Here is a 16,138-nt window from a genome sequence, read left to right as displayed (position 1 = left end):
CGTCTTTATTCAGTGCTGCTAACCAGTCAGTAACAGTGTTAAATATTGCCTGTATACTACTGTAACAGTCGCTAACGACATGAATACTTAGTCACCACATACTTAATCAATCCTGTGATGCTGGCTAAAATGAGGTCAAGTGAGGTGCGCAGACATTTAAATTTCAAATCAACCGTCATGTCAGTTCTTCTACCATTTTGTATGACATTGATTTAGGGTGTTGAACTGTGCGTAGTCCTGTGTTGCTTCATAAATCTCCCTACTGGGTGGCCACAGACGCTACCGAAGAGATGGGTGGGGGAGGATGGAGACAGGAAAGTGTGTGATTCTGTGTGTGTGCGAGAGCAGAGTTAATGTGCTGAAATAGTGAGGATAGGGGGGGTCCAGGGTGGACCGGAGGGGGAGGGCAAGACGTGGAGGATGGCGATGTCATAAAAGCACAATGACAATGCTGATATTGTACACCTTCATTTTAACATCTTTTAGCACCTTTCCGGTCATTTTTACAATTCAGACACAAACAAAGTATCCATGCCTTACATAATTAATGCATCTGTGAGGTTTATTAACATTCAAGTAATCTATAGTGAAAGTACCTGATGTGCATGATATGAATCAAATATGGTACATCCCTGTTTCACACTGGTATTCCACAAAATAGCCCTTTATATGGAATAGGGCTGTAACTAACGATTATTTTAATAATCAATTAATCTGTCCATTATTTTTCGATTAATCAATAAATCAGAAAGAAATTACATTCCTTTATTGAAAAATTGGACATATCAAATTGACAGATTGCAGAAAAGTGCACAAAGAGGTTCCGGCATGAAAATCAGAGTTCTTCAAGTAATATCCATCCATCCATTTTCTACCGCTTATCTGAGGTCGGGTTGCGGGGGCAGTAGCTTTAGCAGGGACGTTCCTAGGCCAGCCGAAAGACATAGTCTCTCCAGCGTATCCTGGGTCATCCCCAGGGTCTCCTCCCGATGGGACGTGCCCAGAACACCTCACCAGGGAGGCGTCCGGGAGGCATCCGAAACAGATGCCCCAGCCACCTCATCTGGCTCCTCCCGATGTGGAGGAGCAGCGACTCTACTCTGAGATCCTCCCGGATGACCGAGCTTCTCACCCTATCTCTAAGGGAGAGCCCGGACACCTTGCGGAGGAAACTCATTTCGGCCGCTTGTATCCGGGATCTTGTGACCGTAGGTGAGGGTAGGAACGTAGATCGACCGGTAAATTGAGAGCTTCGCCTATCGGCTTAGCTCCTTCTTTACCACAACGGATCGATACAAACTTCGCATCACTGCAGACGCTGCACCGCTCCGCCTGTCGATCTCCCGTTCCATTCTCCCCTCACTCGTGAACAAGACCCCAAGATACTTGAACTCCTCCACTTGAGGCAGGATCTCATCCCCGACCTGGAGAGGGCACGCCACCCTTTTCCAACTGAGGACCATGGTCTCAGATCTGGAGGTGGTGATTCTTATCCCAGCCGCTTCACACACTGCTGCGAACTGGTCCAGTGAGAGTTGGAGATCACGGCTTGATGAAGCCAACAGAACCACATCATCTGAAAAAAGCAGAGATGCAATACTGAGGCCACCAAACCGGACCCCCTCTACGCCTCAGCTGCGCCTTGAAATTCTGTCCATAAAGGTTATGAACAGAATCGGTGACAAAGGGCAGCCTTGTCGGAGTCCAACCCTCACCGGGACCGAGTCTGACTTACTGCCGGATATGCGGACCAAACTCTGACTCCGGCCGTACAGGGACCGAACAGCCCGTATCAGGGGGTTCGGTACCCCATACTCCCGAAGCACCCCCTACAGGACTCCCCGAGGGACACGGTCGAACGCCTTCTACAAGTCCACAAAACACATGTAGACTGGTTGGACGAACTCCCATGCACTCTCGAGGACCCTGCCGAGGGTGTAGAGCTGGTCCACTGTTCCACGGCCAGGACGAAAAACCACACTGCTCCTCCTGAATCTGAGATTTGACTTCCCGACGGAACCCTCCTCTCCAGCACCCCTGAATAGACCTTAACAGGGAGGCTGTGGAGTGTGATCCCACTGAAGTTGAACACACCCTCTGGTCCCCCTTCTTAAAAAGGGGGACCACCACCCCAGTCTGCCAATCAAGAGGCACTGTCCCAGATGTCCACGCGATGTTGCAGAGGCGTGTCAACCAGGACAGCCCCACAACATCCAGAGCCTTTTGGAACTCCGGGCGAATCTCATCCACCCACGGGGCCTTGCCACCGAGGAGCTTTTTAACCACCTCGGTGACCTCAACCCCAGAGATAGGAGAACCCGCCTCAGAGAACCCAGAATCTACTTCCTCATGGGAAGGCGTGTCGGTGGAATTGAGGAGGTCTTCGAAGTATTCTCCCCACCGACTCACAACGTCCCGAGTCGAGGTCAGCAGCGCCCCATCCCCACTATACACAGTGTTGGTGGTGCACTGCTTTCCTCTCCTGAGACGCCGGATGGTGGACCAGAATTTCCTTGAAGCCGTCCGGAAGTCTTTCTCCATGGCCTCAACGAACTCCTCCCATACCCAAGTTTTTGCTTCAGCGTCCACCAAAGCTGCGTTCCGCTTTGCCAGCCGGAGTTAAGTTCACATAACTAACAGGTTCCATATTGCAGCCCTAATATGGAACACAGCAAAGGCAGGATATTATGGCAACTGGAGAGTGTTCCCCCACTATATCGCACATCATCGTTTTAAGCGATACTTTTTATAGGTTTTTACGCCAATGCTACAATGACCACAAAGTTGCAGGTAATTGATGCCAACCAAAGTAGTTTAGAATTGCTGATCGATACAAGATTTTAGCAAAGCATTACTTTTGTCGCAATGAAACTCCTCATCACCCTTCAACGTATTGTAGTTCCTTCGCACCAAGATGATGTTAGATGGCGGCAAGCATGACTTTTGTCTAAATAAAGCCCCTCAACTCACTTCAACATAGTTCCTTGGCACCAAGATGCCACCAAAGTAATTGTATTTCTTTCACCTGAGCACAAAAAAGGCAAGCAGGTGAATTTTTCAGTTAATAACAGCATAGGTTCTGAAAAGAAATCAGCAAATAGGTCAATTGCGAACGGCAAATATACAGGGGTTAACCGTATACTTACTTAATGTAATGCCTTCACATGTGTGAAATGAGAGCCACAGTCATGTTACTGTTATACTTCGTTTTATATCGTATTCATGGTTTCTGTCATTGCGACTTGATAGTGGCAGTATTAAGAAGTGGGTTAATTCGGGTAAGTCCTCACTGAAGGCACAGGTACCAGAAGCACGCCCACCACTGATTGATGGAGGTTCATGCGTGTAGTGTGTCACATTGTGTTGCTTGTTATGTAGACGGCACCAGAGATGATGGCTCCTGGCTCGGCGGTCACCCAAGTGGCTTTTGTTCTTTCTTCAATCTGACAGACAACGTTCTACATTGTCCACACTCGCCACCCACCGAATCTGACGCTGTCTCGTAGACAAGGAAAGCATGGTACTTCGTTGTTAGCATTAACATTATAAGTCCACGCACGGCAGAAACTTGGGCTTCTTGATTTGTTGTTTGAACAAGTCCTTTATTTTTTGCTGTAGGCTAAAACTGAAAACATTTGGCATTGACAAAAGCTGAGACAAGATATCAAGTTCAGCTTTTATTTTTGGCTAGACAATTATAATCAACTGATACCACTTTTTTTAAGACTGAGTACAATCCAATCAATCAACCAATCAATCAATCAAATCAGTCCATCAGACTTTTACTTATATCGCACATTTCATACTTGAAAACCAACAGTGCTTCACAAGACAAATGATAAAAGTAGGCTTTACAAGATCAGGATTTTTGGGACCGATCAGCGAGTTTAAAAAAACAATAACTGATCACAAGATGGAGGAATGTGTCTATTTAAATGACCTGTTCATTTACTGTATATACTTGTGTACTTAATTGCTCAACCAATTAGTGGCATCGTGACAGACAGAACAAATGAATGGTCTTCTATTAGATGGCAGGAAGTAAATACAGTAATTAATGTATCCACTTTGTGACATTTTTGTTTGTTGGTGTGCCGTGAGATTTTTCAATTGTAAAATATGTTCCTTGGGTCCATAAAGGTTGGTAATCACTGCTCTATAGTCAGATCGTGTATTCTAATCAGTCAGGTCAAACCGTTACATGACAGAAATAATGTGTGCTACCTTACTGTAATTAAATTACTTTATTTTTAATTAAATGACTTCACCCACACCGAAACTTTAGAGCATGATTCGACAGAACAGCGGCATGTTTACGTCCAACCGTTCGTGCTAGCAGTAACTTGCTAGGCAACGTAACATGTTATTGCCTGCTTGTGAGTCGTATCGTATTAAAAGTATGTGAACATACCTCAGGCAAGCTTTAAACAAACGTCCTCTCCTGTCCTGAGCACCGGTGACCACCAACATACGTTTTCCCCCATTTTGTCCTTATAATACCGTCGGCGCGCTCCACTCTTGTTGTCGTCGCCACGGTAACGAGTGTATCCGGTCGCATTTGAGTTGACAAGATAGAGCAGAGTAAATGTCTTTTGCGGAGCCGATGAATGACGTCATTGATCGGATCGGCGAATGATGACATTAAAGCCGATCAGCCGATCAGCATTAAAATGCTAAAAATGAGCCAATACCGATCAGCGCGATAAAATCGGTCTAGAAAGTCTAGAAAAAAGACACAAACACATCCCACCCACCTGCAGTCTTTGAGCCACTGCGACACCCAACACCCATGTGTAAAAGTAGTTACAATTAAAAAAGATGAAGTACAGCAGTACTGCGCAGCCATTTGGAATGTTCGGAGAAAGAAATAAAGCACTGATGTACTAAATTACAGATGATTGGTTCCACTACTTTTGTAAAAATGTGTAGTTTTGTTATAAATAATAGTATCTTCCAAGTTATGTACCTGATCAAGATGTAAATACCTTTAAATAAAAGCTGAGCTCTTAATCAAGACCACATTAATACAAGTTATAAGTATAACTAACATGAAAACCAGAGAGCTGTCTGTTGGTAAAACATGTTAACCTTTTATTCTCATCTTTTTATTTAAAAAGACAACGCGAACAACGGTCTGCAACTCACGGCTCTTCAGCCACATCCTTCATCCTTCTGTGATCACTCGGTAACTTTGCAAAATAAATAATGAGCATATAATTTAAAATAGTTTTTTATTTTCGTTCATTTATTTTTCAAATGTAATTCTCAATTAGAAGATTATGTTGCTCTTGTAGCATTACAATTACTTAAAATAATAAACAAATAAATAAATAAATATATATATATATATATATATATATATATATATATATATATATATGATCCTCATTTACATGTGAAAAGGGTTTTGTGTACTTCTTTTCTGGAGGGGAAGGTCTTCATTGCTCTGCCTTTGATTCTCATGCTCAACATTGCAGTTGTATGAAAAGGTGTGAAAATGAGAGCCCCTATTACATTGCCAGTAAAAGCGAGCATTTTTTTTCTCTCATTGCTCGTCATTGATCCTTTGCGACTTCCCTTTTTGCGTTAGCTTGAGTGATTTGGCACAATTCAGTGTGGCTTTGGCAAATGTGAGAGCAGATGGCGAGGCTGTGACCGAGGGGACATTTTCTCGCTCACGTCACTCCTCTGCCTCTCGACGGCCAGTCTGCCAACAGCTCACTGTCCTCAGGTGCCGCCAGGTGGCACAGGCAGGTTCTTGCCATCTGTAGCTGGATAGTGATCGAATTGAGGCGTCGCTCACAGAACGTATGGAAAACGCAAATACAGTGGTACTTCAACTTAAGTTTAAGTTCTGTGACCACGCTTGTAATTCATTGAATTGATGTACAGGCTGTTGTGACCATAGATATGAAGCGAAGACTAGATACGTAACACGGCTAACCGACATGTCTCCGTGTCAGCCATGTTGGCAGTGATGATGTTCCCATCAAATGCAATGCATGAACATTGAAATTAAGTCGCAACTTGCTCATTTCTCAACCGATTTTTATGAGGTTTACTTTTTTGTCAATGCCAAAGTGTGTGCAATCAATACAGAACACTCAAAAAATAAATTTAAAAAACTCAAATTTTAAACCTGTGAAACTTTATTCCAAGTTCCCTTGTACAGCGTTGTGCGCAAGCATGATTCGACAGAACGGCAGCATGTTTACGTCCCACCGTTCGTGCTAGCAGTAGCTTGCTAGGCTTCATAATGTTTTGTTGCCTGCTTGCGAGCCGTATCGTATTAAAAGTACAGGAACATACCTCTCTCGAGCAAGCCTTAAACAAAAGTCCTCCTGTCCTGAGCACCGGTGACCACCAACACACGTTTTTCCCCATTTTGTTCTTACAAACACACGGCACGATCCACTCTTGTTGTCGTCGCCACTGTAACGAGTGTATCCGGTCGCATTTGAGTTGACAAGATAAAGCCCATTGATCGTAAAAAACAGGATGCAATGGTATCGGAATACAAGGTTTTATTGCAGTAGTCTGCCATAATGCAAGCGTGAACGAGCAAATTTGTCTCAAACATATGACTAGTTCCAAAAAAAAAATTTTTCAGGGGGTGTGGTTGGTGGGGAGAGGGTGGGGGAGTTTTTGTGGCCCATTTACCCCAATATCTTTGCTCAGTTTCCAAATTGTACAATAACTTAGGACTATGAGATACAGTACACTAGTTACCGCTTCATCTACATTGAAGCCGATTCAATATGAATTTAATATCAAAGCTCTCGCGGGTACAATTATTGCGTTGTCGAACCTGTCAGTGTTTTTAATGTTGCTGCTGATTGATGGTTCCGTGTTGTGAAACCACGCTTTTATCGCATATTTGTGCCTCTAAGCTGTCATATGTCATCATTCATCTCGACTGTGTTCTCTAAGCCCCTTGCTGCTCAGTACCACTCATCAGCTGTACTTCAGAGCACTGTTTTTTAGGTCAATGCTTTTGCTAGTTGCGCAAAAAGTGTCCCGGGGCTTTTTTTTTTTTTTTATTGGGAATGATATTAAACAATGTTGCCGGCGTATTACACTTTTATGTCAAGCGAAACTGGAGTTCAAGACGAAATAAATGACTTTTTGTGCAGCAAAATGGCCAAGAATATAAGTATTGAGGCACACAACATTCTGTCGGTATCACACGTCAGAATCTAGCGGCATGTCCAAGTTGGGCTCTGAATAAATTTGAATATGGTAGAAAAGTAAATTTATTTCAGTACTCTTACATTATATAAATTCATTAAACACTTGGAAAAATACTTTTCAGAGGGCAAGTTCCTGCCTAATTTCTACATTCAAAATCATTTTCATTATTTTTGATTGTTTGTTACATAATATTGTAGTTTCTACAGAGAGTGAATATTGGGTTTTTGTTTTCTGGAAGCTATTATCATCCAAATTATACATGTATATTAAGAAAAACAAATATTTTACTCTGAGTGTGTGTAGTCCATAGGTATATGAGTTTCACTTTTTGAATTCAACTACCTAACTGAATTAAGGTTTTGACACCATTCTAATTTATTGAGCTATAAATGTAAATAAATGAACAAAAATACATTATTAGTAGTAAATTAATCATAATTCAGGGTCAGTTAAGTAAAATTGGATAATTTGCCGTGGCACACATGATCATTTGTCATAGCCAGTGATGCCGGTAACGCGTTACTCCAAAAATCCGACATTTTGAGGAACGAGCGAAGTAACGCGTTACTTCTCCCGGGATAGTAATTAGACTGCAGTTACTTCTTCAGTCCAACTATAGTTACTTTTGCATCATCAATGTCTCTCACCAAACAGTAATTTGTAGCTAGTGATTCAAACAAATAGCAGTCCAGAATTGAAGACGCATTTAACCGAGACCGCTCTTTTTTCCAACGAATAGAAGAAAGCGATTGGGAAGTGACTGTTAATTCTACAATGCACAGTAATGGTGCAGTACCATAAAAGTGCAAAGAAATGCACGATTTCACTGTCACCACACTATTTTTGTTAATTTCTTAGTAAAAAGTGTATTTTATTATTATATTTTTATTTACACATTAAGAATACAGTTTTACTGGTGTGTTAAACGCGGAATGCATTGTGGATTAATTATTCATATCGAGTGCGCGATCATCAGTCGGTCATGGAGGGTAAGGATTGACTCACTGAAAGACTTACAATACTTAGCTTAAATAATATTTATTATGAAAAGTGAGAACTCTCAACTTCGTCTGTGAGCTGGTTGAACGCGCTGCACAGCTGATATCACGTAAGAAAAATGTTTTCTCGCTCTTCGCATCAAAATTACTGTGGTGGGAGCAATGGCGTGTGTGTGAGTGACTCACTTTCAGGTTTACGCACGCACACACAGTTGCTTTCATGGACCACAATCGGCAGTGTACTGAGAATGATGTGCTTATTTACATTTAGGTACTTACTGTACTGTGTTGTCATGTTAAGTCTGCACTAAATTGCTGATTTAATGTGGCTTCAACTGCACGAATATTTAAATTATTGCTTCATGCTGATGACATCATTCTGTAACTTGTGTGACGTACATTACCAAGTAATGGTACGGTTAAGCTAATACTTTTTGTACTGTGATATTCCTGCCACTTGGGAGCTGCCAAAAGTAACTAAAAAGTTACTTTTTTCTAACTTAGTTACCTCTGAAATCAAGTAATCAGCAAATTAACCAATAAAAAGTTACTTTTTTCTAACTTAGTTACCTTTGAAATCAAGTAATCAGCAAAGTAACTAAGTTACTTTTAAGCTCAAGTAATCAGTAAAGTCACTAAGTTACTTTTTCAAGGTAACTGTGGCAACACTGATCACAGCACACTGTGGTTGTATTTCAAGATATTTCTTATTTTATCTCTGTGATAGTATGGATTATTGATTTGATCAAATTGCATTCTCCTCTCCTCTTTTTTGCTGGCAGGCCCTCCACCAGCTGTATTATGATCCCAACATCGACAACAAGAATCTGGCCCAGAAGTGGCTCATGCAGGCCCAAGTGTCTCCTCAGGCCTGGCAGTTTTGCTGGGCTCTCCTGAGCCCAGAAAAGGTACAAAACTCACACATTGTCACATACATGTAAAACTGAACAGTATTCATCATGTCACTCCACAGGTTCCTGAGATCCAGTACTTTGGCGCAAGCGCGCTCCACACCAAGATCTCCCGCTACTGGTCGGACATCCCCAGCGACCAGTACGAGTCGCTGAAGAGCCAGCTGTTCTCGCAGATTGCCTGCTTCTCTTCAGGCGCCAAAATGGTGCTGACGCGGCTGTGCGTGGCGCTGGCTTCACTGGCGCTCAACACCATGCCCGAGGCCTGGCCCGGCGCCGTGGCCGAGATGGTGCGGGTGTTTCAGGAGGAGGGCGGAGGGATCGACGGGCGGGCGCGCTGCCTGGCACTGCTGGAGCTGCTTACCGTCCTTCCCGAGGAGTTCCAGACCAGCCGCTTGCCGCAGTACAGAAAGGGACAGGTTCGTCTGTCTGTTTGACTTCCATGTTCTTCATTAAAGGCTGGGTGAGCTGGAGTATATCCCAGCTGACGTTGGGCAAGAGGCGAGGTACACCCTGGCCTGGTTGCCAGTCAGTGGCAGGGAATATAAAAACAAACAAGCATTCAACTCTCACATTCCCATCTATGGACTATGACTTTTGGCAAGAGAAGCGGGAAACACCTCGGACTTGTCACTAGTCAATCGCAGGGCACCTGTAGTCAAACAAGCATTCACCTTTATAGCTGTGGACAATTTAGAGCCTTCAATTGACTTAAGTTGATTTTTGTCGAGAGAAGCGGGGTACACTCAGGACTGGTTGCCAGCCAATCACAGGCATCATATGGAGAAACAACCATTCACATTAAAATTCATGCCTATGAACAATTTATATTCGTCAGCTAAGCTAGCATGCATGTTTTTGGAATGTTCAAGGAAGCTAGAGTACTCAGAGAAAATAAGGTAACCGCTGCAAAATCGTTGCACCATGGAAGCACATACCTCGGGTCAAACTTTTCCACCGTGGATAAATGAGAGCTTTTACAACGTATTGATGAGTACCTACCATGTCTTTGGCATGATTGACTCCCTGACTGCCTTACATTTATTTGTCATATGGTCATATGGAAAACAATGTGAATTTTGCTCATGTTTTCCTTTTTCTTAGCATGAATTTAAGTTGCTAGTCACTTTTGGGGAAAAATAGTCATTAGAAGAAGGGAAAAAGTCGCTAATTATAGTGACCAAAGCATTAAGTTGGCAACACTGACTCTGCTTTAGTGCCTCTGTTCACAAATATGTTGTTTGTGAAAGCAGTGCACATCGGTGGGGATTTATTTGTTTTGAACTATGGAACCCGCTAAAAAGTATAGATTAAAAAAAGAATCATCCTGAAAAGTGAAATTGAAGTCACTGATCAAATTTATATCGCTTAACTCTTCTTTTGGTGCATATTTATCGAGACAAAAATTTCCTTTTGAGGTGGTCAACTTTGGAGGTTCCACTGTATAGATGTTGTCACTAGAGTATAACAAATCCTAATTGCTATTCTTCGCATTAGGTCCGGGGTGCCCTGGGCCAGGAGTGGGGCTCGGTGTGCCCGCTGCTTCAACAACTGCTGCGACGGACGGACAGCCCCGGGGCGGTGAAGGCCCGAGTGCTGCGGTGCCTGTCGTCCTGGGTGCTGCTGGACGTGCCGCTCAGCGAGAGTGAGGGCCTGGTGTACGACTGCTTCGTCGCCCTGCCGGACCCCGAGCTCTTCGACACTGCTGTGGAGGCGCTGGTCAACGCCATCTCACAGCCCGACTCCCAAAGGTACATGCCGGTCAGACACAAATGTTGAATTATTTTTTACATTGCTACATTTTCAAAACCAGCCAAAGTCATCGCTTGTTTATTTTTTTTTCCTCCTTGTGTCGCCAGACAATATTTGAGTTATGAGCGAGTTTGATACCCTGCCGCTCGAGTGAAGTGAAAAAAAATGGAGCAATTGATTTACTGTAATGCCCTTGAACGTGGGCAAGGAGAGCTGCAGTGCCCATGCACTTTCAGCCGTTTATTTAGTGAACTGGAAAGTACAAACTGAAAACACTCAGAAGTAGATGCTGTAGGACACCACTCGCGTCTCAGACACGCAGACTAACTGGCCAACCTAACTCCAGCTGCTTGCGTCACTCTATATGCCCTTAAAGGTGCACATCCAACACACGACTACTACAGTATGTACAGTAATTACACTTTATAAAACCGATTTATTTCTTTACATTCTCTTTTTTGGTTGTCTTGGAAGACGTTTCGCCTCTCATCTGACAGGGTGATTGATCAGTTCATGCAACAAGGCTTAGCTATCTAACTGCCCTGCGAAATGCATTGGGAAAAATAGTTTTATTTGTTTTTTTAACCCAAAATATTAATGAACAAGCGGGGATAAACAGCCAACAAGTGTTTTGGGATTGCCACCCGCGAGTATATAGGGTTCCACTTTATTTCTATACAAGCCATTAAAAAGTCACTCTTCCCATATGTCCCCTTTAAGGCATGATTTTCCCAATGATGATGGTCAAACTCAAAATTTGACAATGGAGATTCCTCTGTAGCAGCTTGAAAGCTTGTCATTGGAACGATGGAAAAATTTGCCTTGGAGCATTATGAGTCTTCTAACTCTATTAGGAGCAGACAGGGTGGGTGGGCACTGGCTGTGCATAAAGGAGGGAGGGATGTGATGCAGGGGCATGTTGACAGCCTAAAAGGGGGAGGAGAGGCAGGAAGGTGGAGGAAGAGAGGGGCATGTCTTGGTTGGCTGGCGTCGCTATGGTTACAGAGCCAGGGCGAGATGTCATCGCGATCGGTCGATTCAGATTCAGATGTGGTGAACGCTCGTTACCCCTCCTCCCCAAAATGAGGAAAGTGAGCGGTAAGATGGAGGTGTGGAGAAAAATATGGTAGTCCTTACCTCTGCTTCACAGACCAGGCAGGATGTAGCCGCTGACCTGTCACTTTTAATGTGATGAGTAATGTATTGGCTCTAGTAGAAAGCATGCCTCAAGGTATTTTTACATACAGCAGAGATCTATAGATTGATGTTTATTCTCCCGGCTATTTCCACATCCTCTCCCTCCCCTTCTCGGGTTCTCTCCCTCTGTTAAAACTCATCACAATCAACTCATTTGAGGGCACACGATTGGTCTGGTTGCATCCTGTTGCCAGGCAACCCTTTTCCCCATCTCCGAGGTAATTACAGCAGGGATCGCAACAGGGAGTAGTCGGGAAGTGTGACTGAGGGGACGGCGGGGAGCGAGGAAACCGCAACAGACCCTCCAGATAATACCTTAAAGTGGGAATAGTACTGTATATACGATGGATTTCTTAATAGTTGAATGCAAATAACTGGGTCTCTGGAGTCCCTGCCCGCCCATCCAGTGTAAAATTAAACAACTGAATCTTTTGTTATTTGCCAAATTCTGAAAACGTGTCTGTGAGGAAGTCCTTCTACACTTCAGCCCCACGGTTACATTACTGTGGAAATCATTAACAAAATACCACAGGTCAGCATTTTCTAACTAGACTTTACACCGATTTTATCGGGCTGATCAGTATCGGACGATATTTAGCATTTTATGATGATCGGCTTTAATGTCATAATTCGCCGATCAGATCAATGACGTCATTGGCTCCGCAAAAGACATTTACTCCGCGTCGCCGCGTGCACAGTATATTTGAATCTAAAAGCGAGTTAATTTTTTGCCTTGTCGCGTGTCTTTTGACGTAGTACTGTAAATATCTGACGGCCAATGAAGTTATTTATAATAAAAAAAAAAAAAATGTCAGCGCTGTGGGACAGGCAACACGTAATGCCCGGATCAGATACAAGACAAATTTGCTCTTTCACGATTGCACTGTCAAACTACTGCAATCAAATATTGTATTCCGATACCACCGCATCCCGTTTTTTACGATCATTGGGCTTTATCTTGTCAACTCAAATGCGACCGGATACACTCGTTATCGTGGCGGCGACGACAACAAGAATGGAGCAAGCCGACTGTATTATAAGGACAAAATGGGGAAAAAACGTGCGTTGGTGGTCACTGGTGCTCAGGACAGGAGAGGACGTTCGTTTAAGGCTTGCTTGATGTATGTTCATGTACTTTTAATACGATACCGCTCACAAGCAGGCAATGTTATGTAGCCTAGCAAGCTAGCGGTAGCACGAACGGTTAGACGTAAAGATGCCACCTCTCTGTCGTAATTTAATTAAAAATAAAGTAATTTAATTACAGTAAGTTAGCACCCATTATTTCTGTCATGTAATGTTGGTTTGACCTGACTGATTAGAATACACGATCTGACTAGAGCAATGATTTCCTACCTTTATGGAGTCAAGGAACATATTTTACAATTGAAAAATCTCACGGCACAGCAACAAACAAAAATGTCACAAAAAGTGGATACATTAATTACTGTATTTACTTCCTGCCATCTAATGGAAGACCATTCATTTGTTCTGTCTGTCACTGTGCCTCGCTGGCATAAATAGAGAAACAAAGATACATTATTTATTGTAAATATAATTTTTTTAGCAATTAAGTGCACAAGTAAATACAGTAAATGAACAGGTCATTTAAATAGACACATTCCTCCATCTTGTGATTGGATCGGTGATCAGTTATATTTTTTTTAAATCGGTAATCGGCCCCAAAAATCCTGATCGTGTAAAGCCTATTTCTAACGCTGTTAGCGTTTGATGAGCTGCACGTACACTATAAAGGGAGATAGACCCTCCCACCCCCAAAAAATGTTTAGATTTATATTTTTGTACCTTACCTGTTTGGCTTAATTTCATTTGCAAATTAAACCCGCAAATGAAATTAAGCCAAACGTTTGTCTCACACATACACACACACTGTAGTATTCGTGTGTTGATGTGTGGCTTTAAGGGGCATGGCTTAGTAAGTGACATCAGGAGATGGAATCAGTCGGTTTGGCCTTTTACCACACGGTTAGTTCAGTGTGAGTGCCTGTTCCTTGCGAGTGTTTTCATTTTGTATTTGTGTGTTTGACTGTTTGTCCTGTTAAATAAACTGCAGACTGTGACTCTTTACAATACTAATTCGCTCCATATATATATATATTTTTTTTTTTTTTTTTTTTTTTTTGTATTTTTTTTTACTTCGCTCGAGCAGCTTCATCTCTGAAGCGAGCTTGTACCTCAAATTGTGGCTCGCAACACAAAGCAAATAATCGACCAAGACTGATCATAACTCCAAAAACTTGTGAACCTGGAGCCCTTGTAAGTCAAGCTATCTGATAGCTCGGTGAAGTTGGCAACGCGGTGGTGGGGTGCATTTGTGTTTAGTGACGTGTCCATAGACCACATACACACTTACGCAAGAGCTTCTGTTGCTCATAGCTCACGCCCGTATACTCACATGAAGACGAATCGATGTCAAATGCCACTCCACCAGACCCCGCCGCAGTATTTTCTTTACATTTTATCCATGCTATTGGTTTTTGTGTTCAAATACATTTACAGTGTTTTTAATGACAATAAGTGCTTTTTAATAAGTTTAAATGTGTGTGTGTGGGGGGGGGGGGGGGGGGGGGAGGGTAAAATAAAGTTTTTTGTATTGCCTCTATATTGCAAATTTTCACCTATTGCTGGTGGTTCTGGAACATATCCCCCGTGATAAACGCAGGTTCACTATACAATATACATTGTGGAAAAAAATGCATGCGTCTCCTTAAAAGGACATGACCTGCATCTTCACAACACTGGTTAAAAATGAATGATCTTGTTGACTGGCACTCACAGTCACTCATTTGGAGTTAAGTGCAGTCAGTCAACGAGACGTGAGAGCAGGTAAAATGGACATTTGTGTTCATCACAACTTGGGCATCTTCTGGAAATGAAAGTTCATCTTTGAAATTAAATTAGAAAAAGCTTTTAGTTACAGTAAGGGTCCATGATTATATTTGTCCTCACACGTAACATAATTAGGGGTACAGTATTCTGGTCACACTGGAAATACAAAAAGTGAATTCAAAAAAAGAAGAATCTCTGTTGTAATTACGAGAGTAAAACTATTGCAAGAAACATGTTGGAACTTTTCCCCAAAAAAGTTTTAATGATGACAATGAACTTATATTAATATATTATATTAATATTAAGAGTAAAATAAATTGCGATTTTAGGGGATTATTTTCTTTTCCTCTTAAAAAAATTAATTACATTCATTTATACTTTCATGCTGCCTCCCCAAAACAATTTTCGTTGGCCAACCTTGCCATGTCATTGTTCATTATTAATCAACCTGGAGCCACACCCCTTGTCGACATTCTACGAATGATGAAATGCTGCCCTTTACACAACAAAATTCCCCAGAGGGTCTCTCTCTCTCTCTCTCTCTCTCTCTCTCTCTCTCTCTCTCTCTCTCTCTCTCGCTCCCTCCTCTCAAACGCACACACACCATGCATGACTTTTTTTTTTTTTTTTGCTTTCTCACTCATACACATAGTCTGTAGACTTTGTACCGATATTATCGGGCTGATCGGTATTGGCTGATATGTAGCATTTTATGCTGATCGGCTTTAATGTCATAATTCGCCGAGTCGATCAATGGCTCCGCAAAAAACATTTACTCCGCATCGCCATTGTGCACAGTATATTTGAATCCAAAAGCTAGTTTATTTTTAGCCTTGTTGCGTGTCTTTTGATACACTGGGTAGGGCCAATGACTGCTAGTCGGGGACCTGGCAGTCATAGTAACAGGGGGGGAGGTGGGACTCACTTACTTGCATGGCGGTGCTCCCGAGGCCGGGCACCCTGGACTGGATGACTGCTTGGTGTTGGGGCTGACCTCTCATGGCCCGGGGCTGCTCCCTGGGTTCCTCCCCCCCCCCCCCCCCCCCCCCCCCCCGCCCTTATCGTTCCCTTGTCGGGTGCCCCTATACGCCCTCCTTTCCAACAAACAGGGGACACTCTCCCGTCCTCGGGCTGGGCGGGGACTGGCTGCATCACAGGCCCTGCGGGTTGGGAGGGGGGGGGGGCGTCTGGCTCACCTGGGGGTGGTGTGGTTGGCTGGGGGGGTGGCATTGGGTCCCT

General features: G+C 43.1%; 1 protein-coding gene across 5 annotated transcripts in view; it reads left to right on the top strand.

The window, feature by feature from the left end:
• The window catches only part of LOC133480804 (importin-13-like), a 48,741-nt gene that overhangs the window by 2,662 nt on the left and 29,941 nt on the right, over window positions 1-16,138 (top strand). For all 5 annotated transcript variants that reach the window (XR_009789369.1, XM_061779418.1, XM_061779419.1 and 2 more), the window contains exons 3-5: window positions 8,972-9,097; window positions 9,163-9,519; window positions 10,598-10,851. Coding sequence is in view for 4 of the 5 variants with exons in the window: in XM_061779418.1 (XP_061635402.1) it covers window positions 8,972-9,097; window positions 9,163-9,519; window positions 10,598-10,851 (737 nt within the window). In the remaining variant the exon portion in view is untranslated. The remainder of the gene's footprint in view (window positions 1-8,971; window positions 9,098-9,162; window positions 9,520-10,597; window positions 10,852-16,138) is intronic.

This window comes from Phyllopteryx taeniolatus, chromosome 7 (assembly GCF_024500385.1).
Source record: "Phyllopteryx taeniolatus isolate TA_2022b chromosome 7, UOR_Ptae_1.2, whole genome shotgun sequence".
NCBI classification, from domain to species: Eukaryota; Metazoa; Chordata; class Actinopteri; order Syngnathiformes; family Syngnathidae; genus Phyllopteryx; species Phyllopteryx taeniolatus.
Note: the sequence above shows the minus strand (reverse complement) of the source record. Positions and strands in the feature narration are given on the sequence as shown.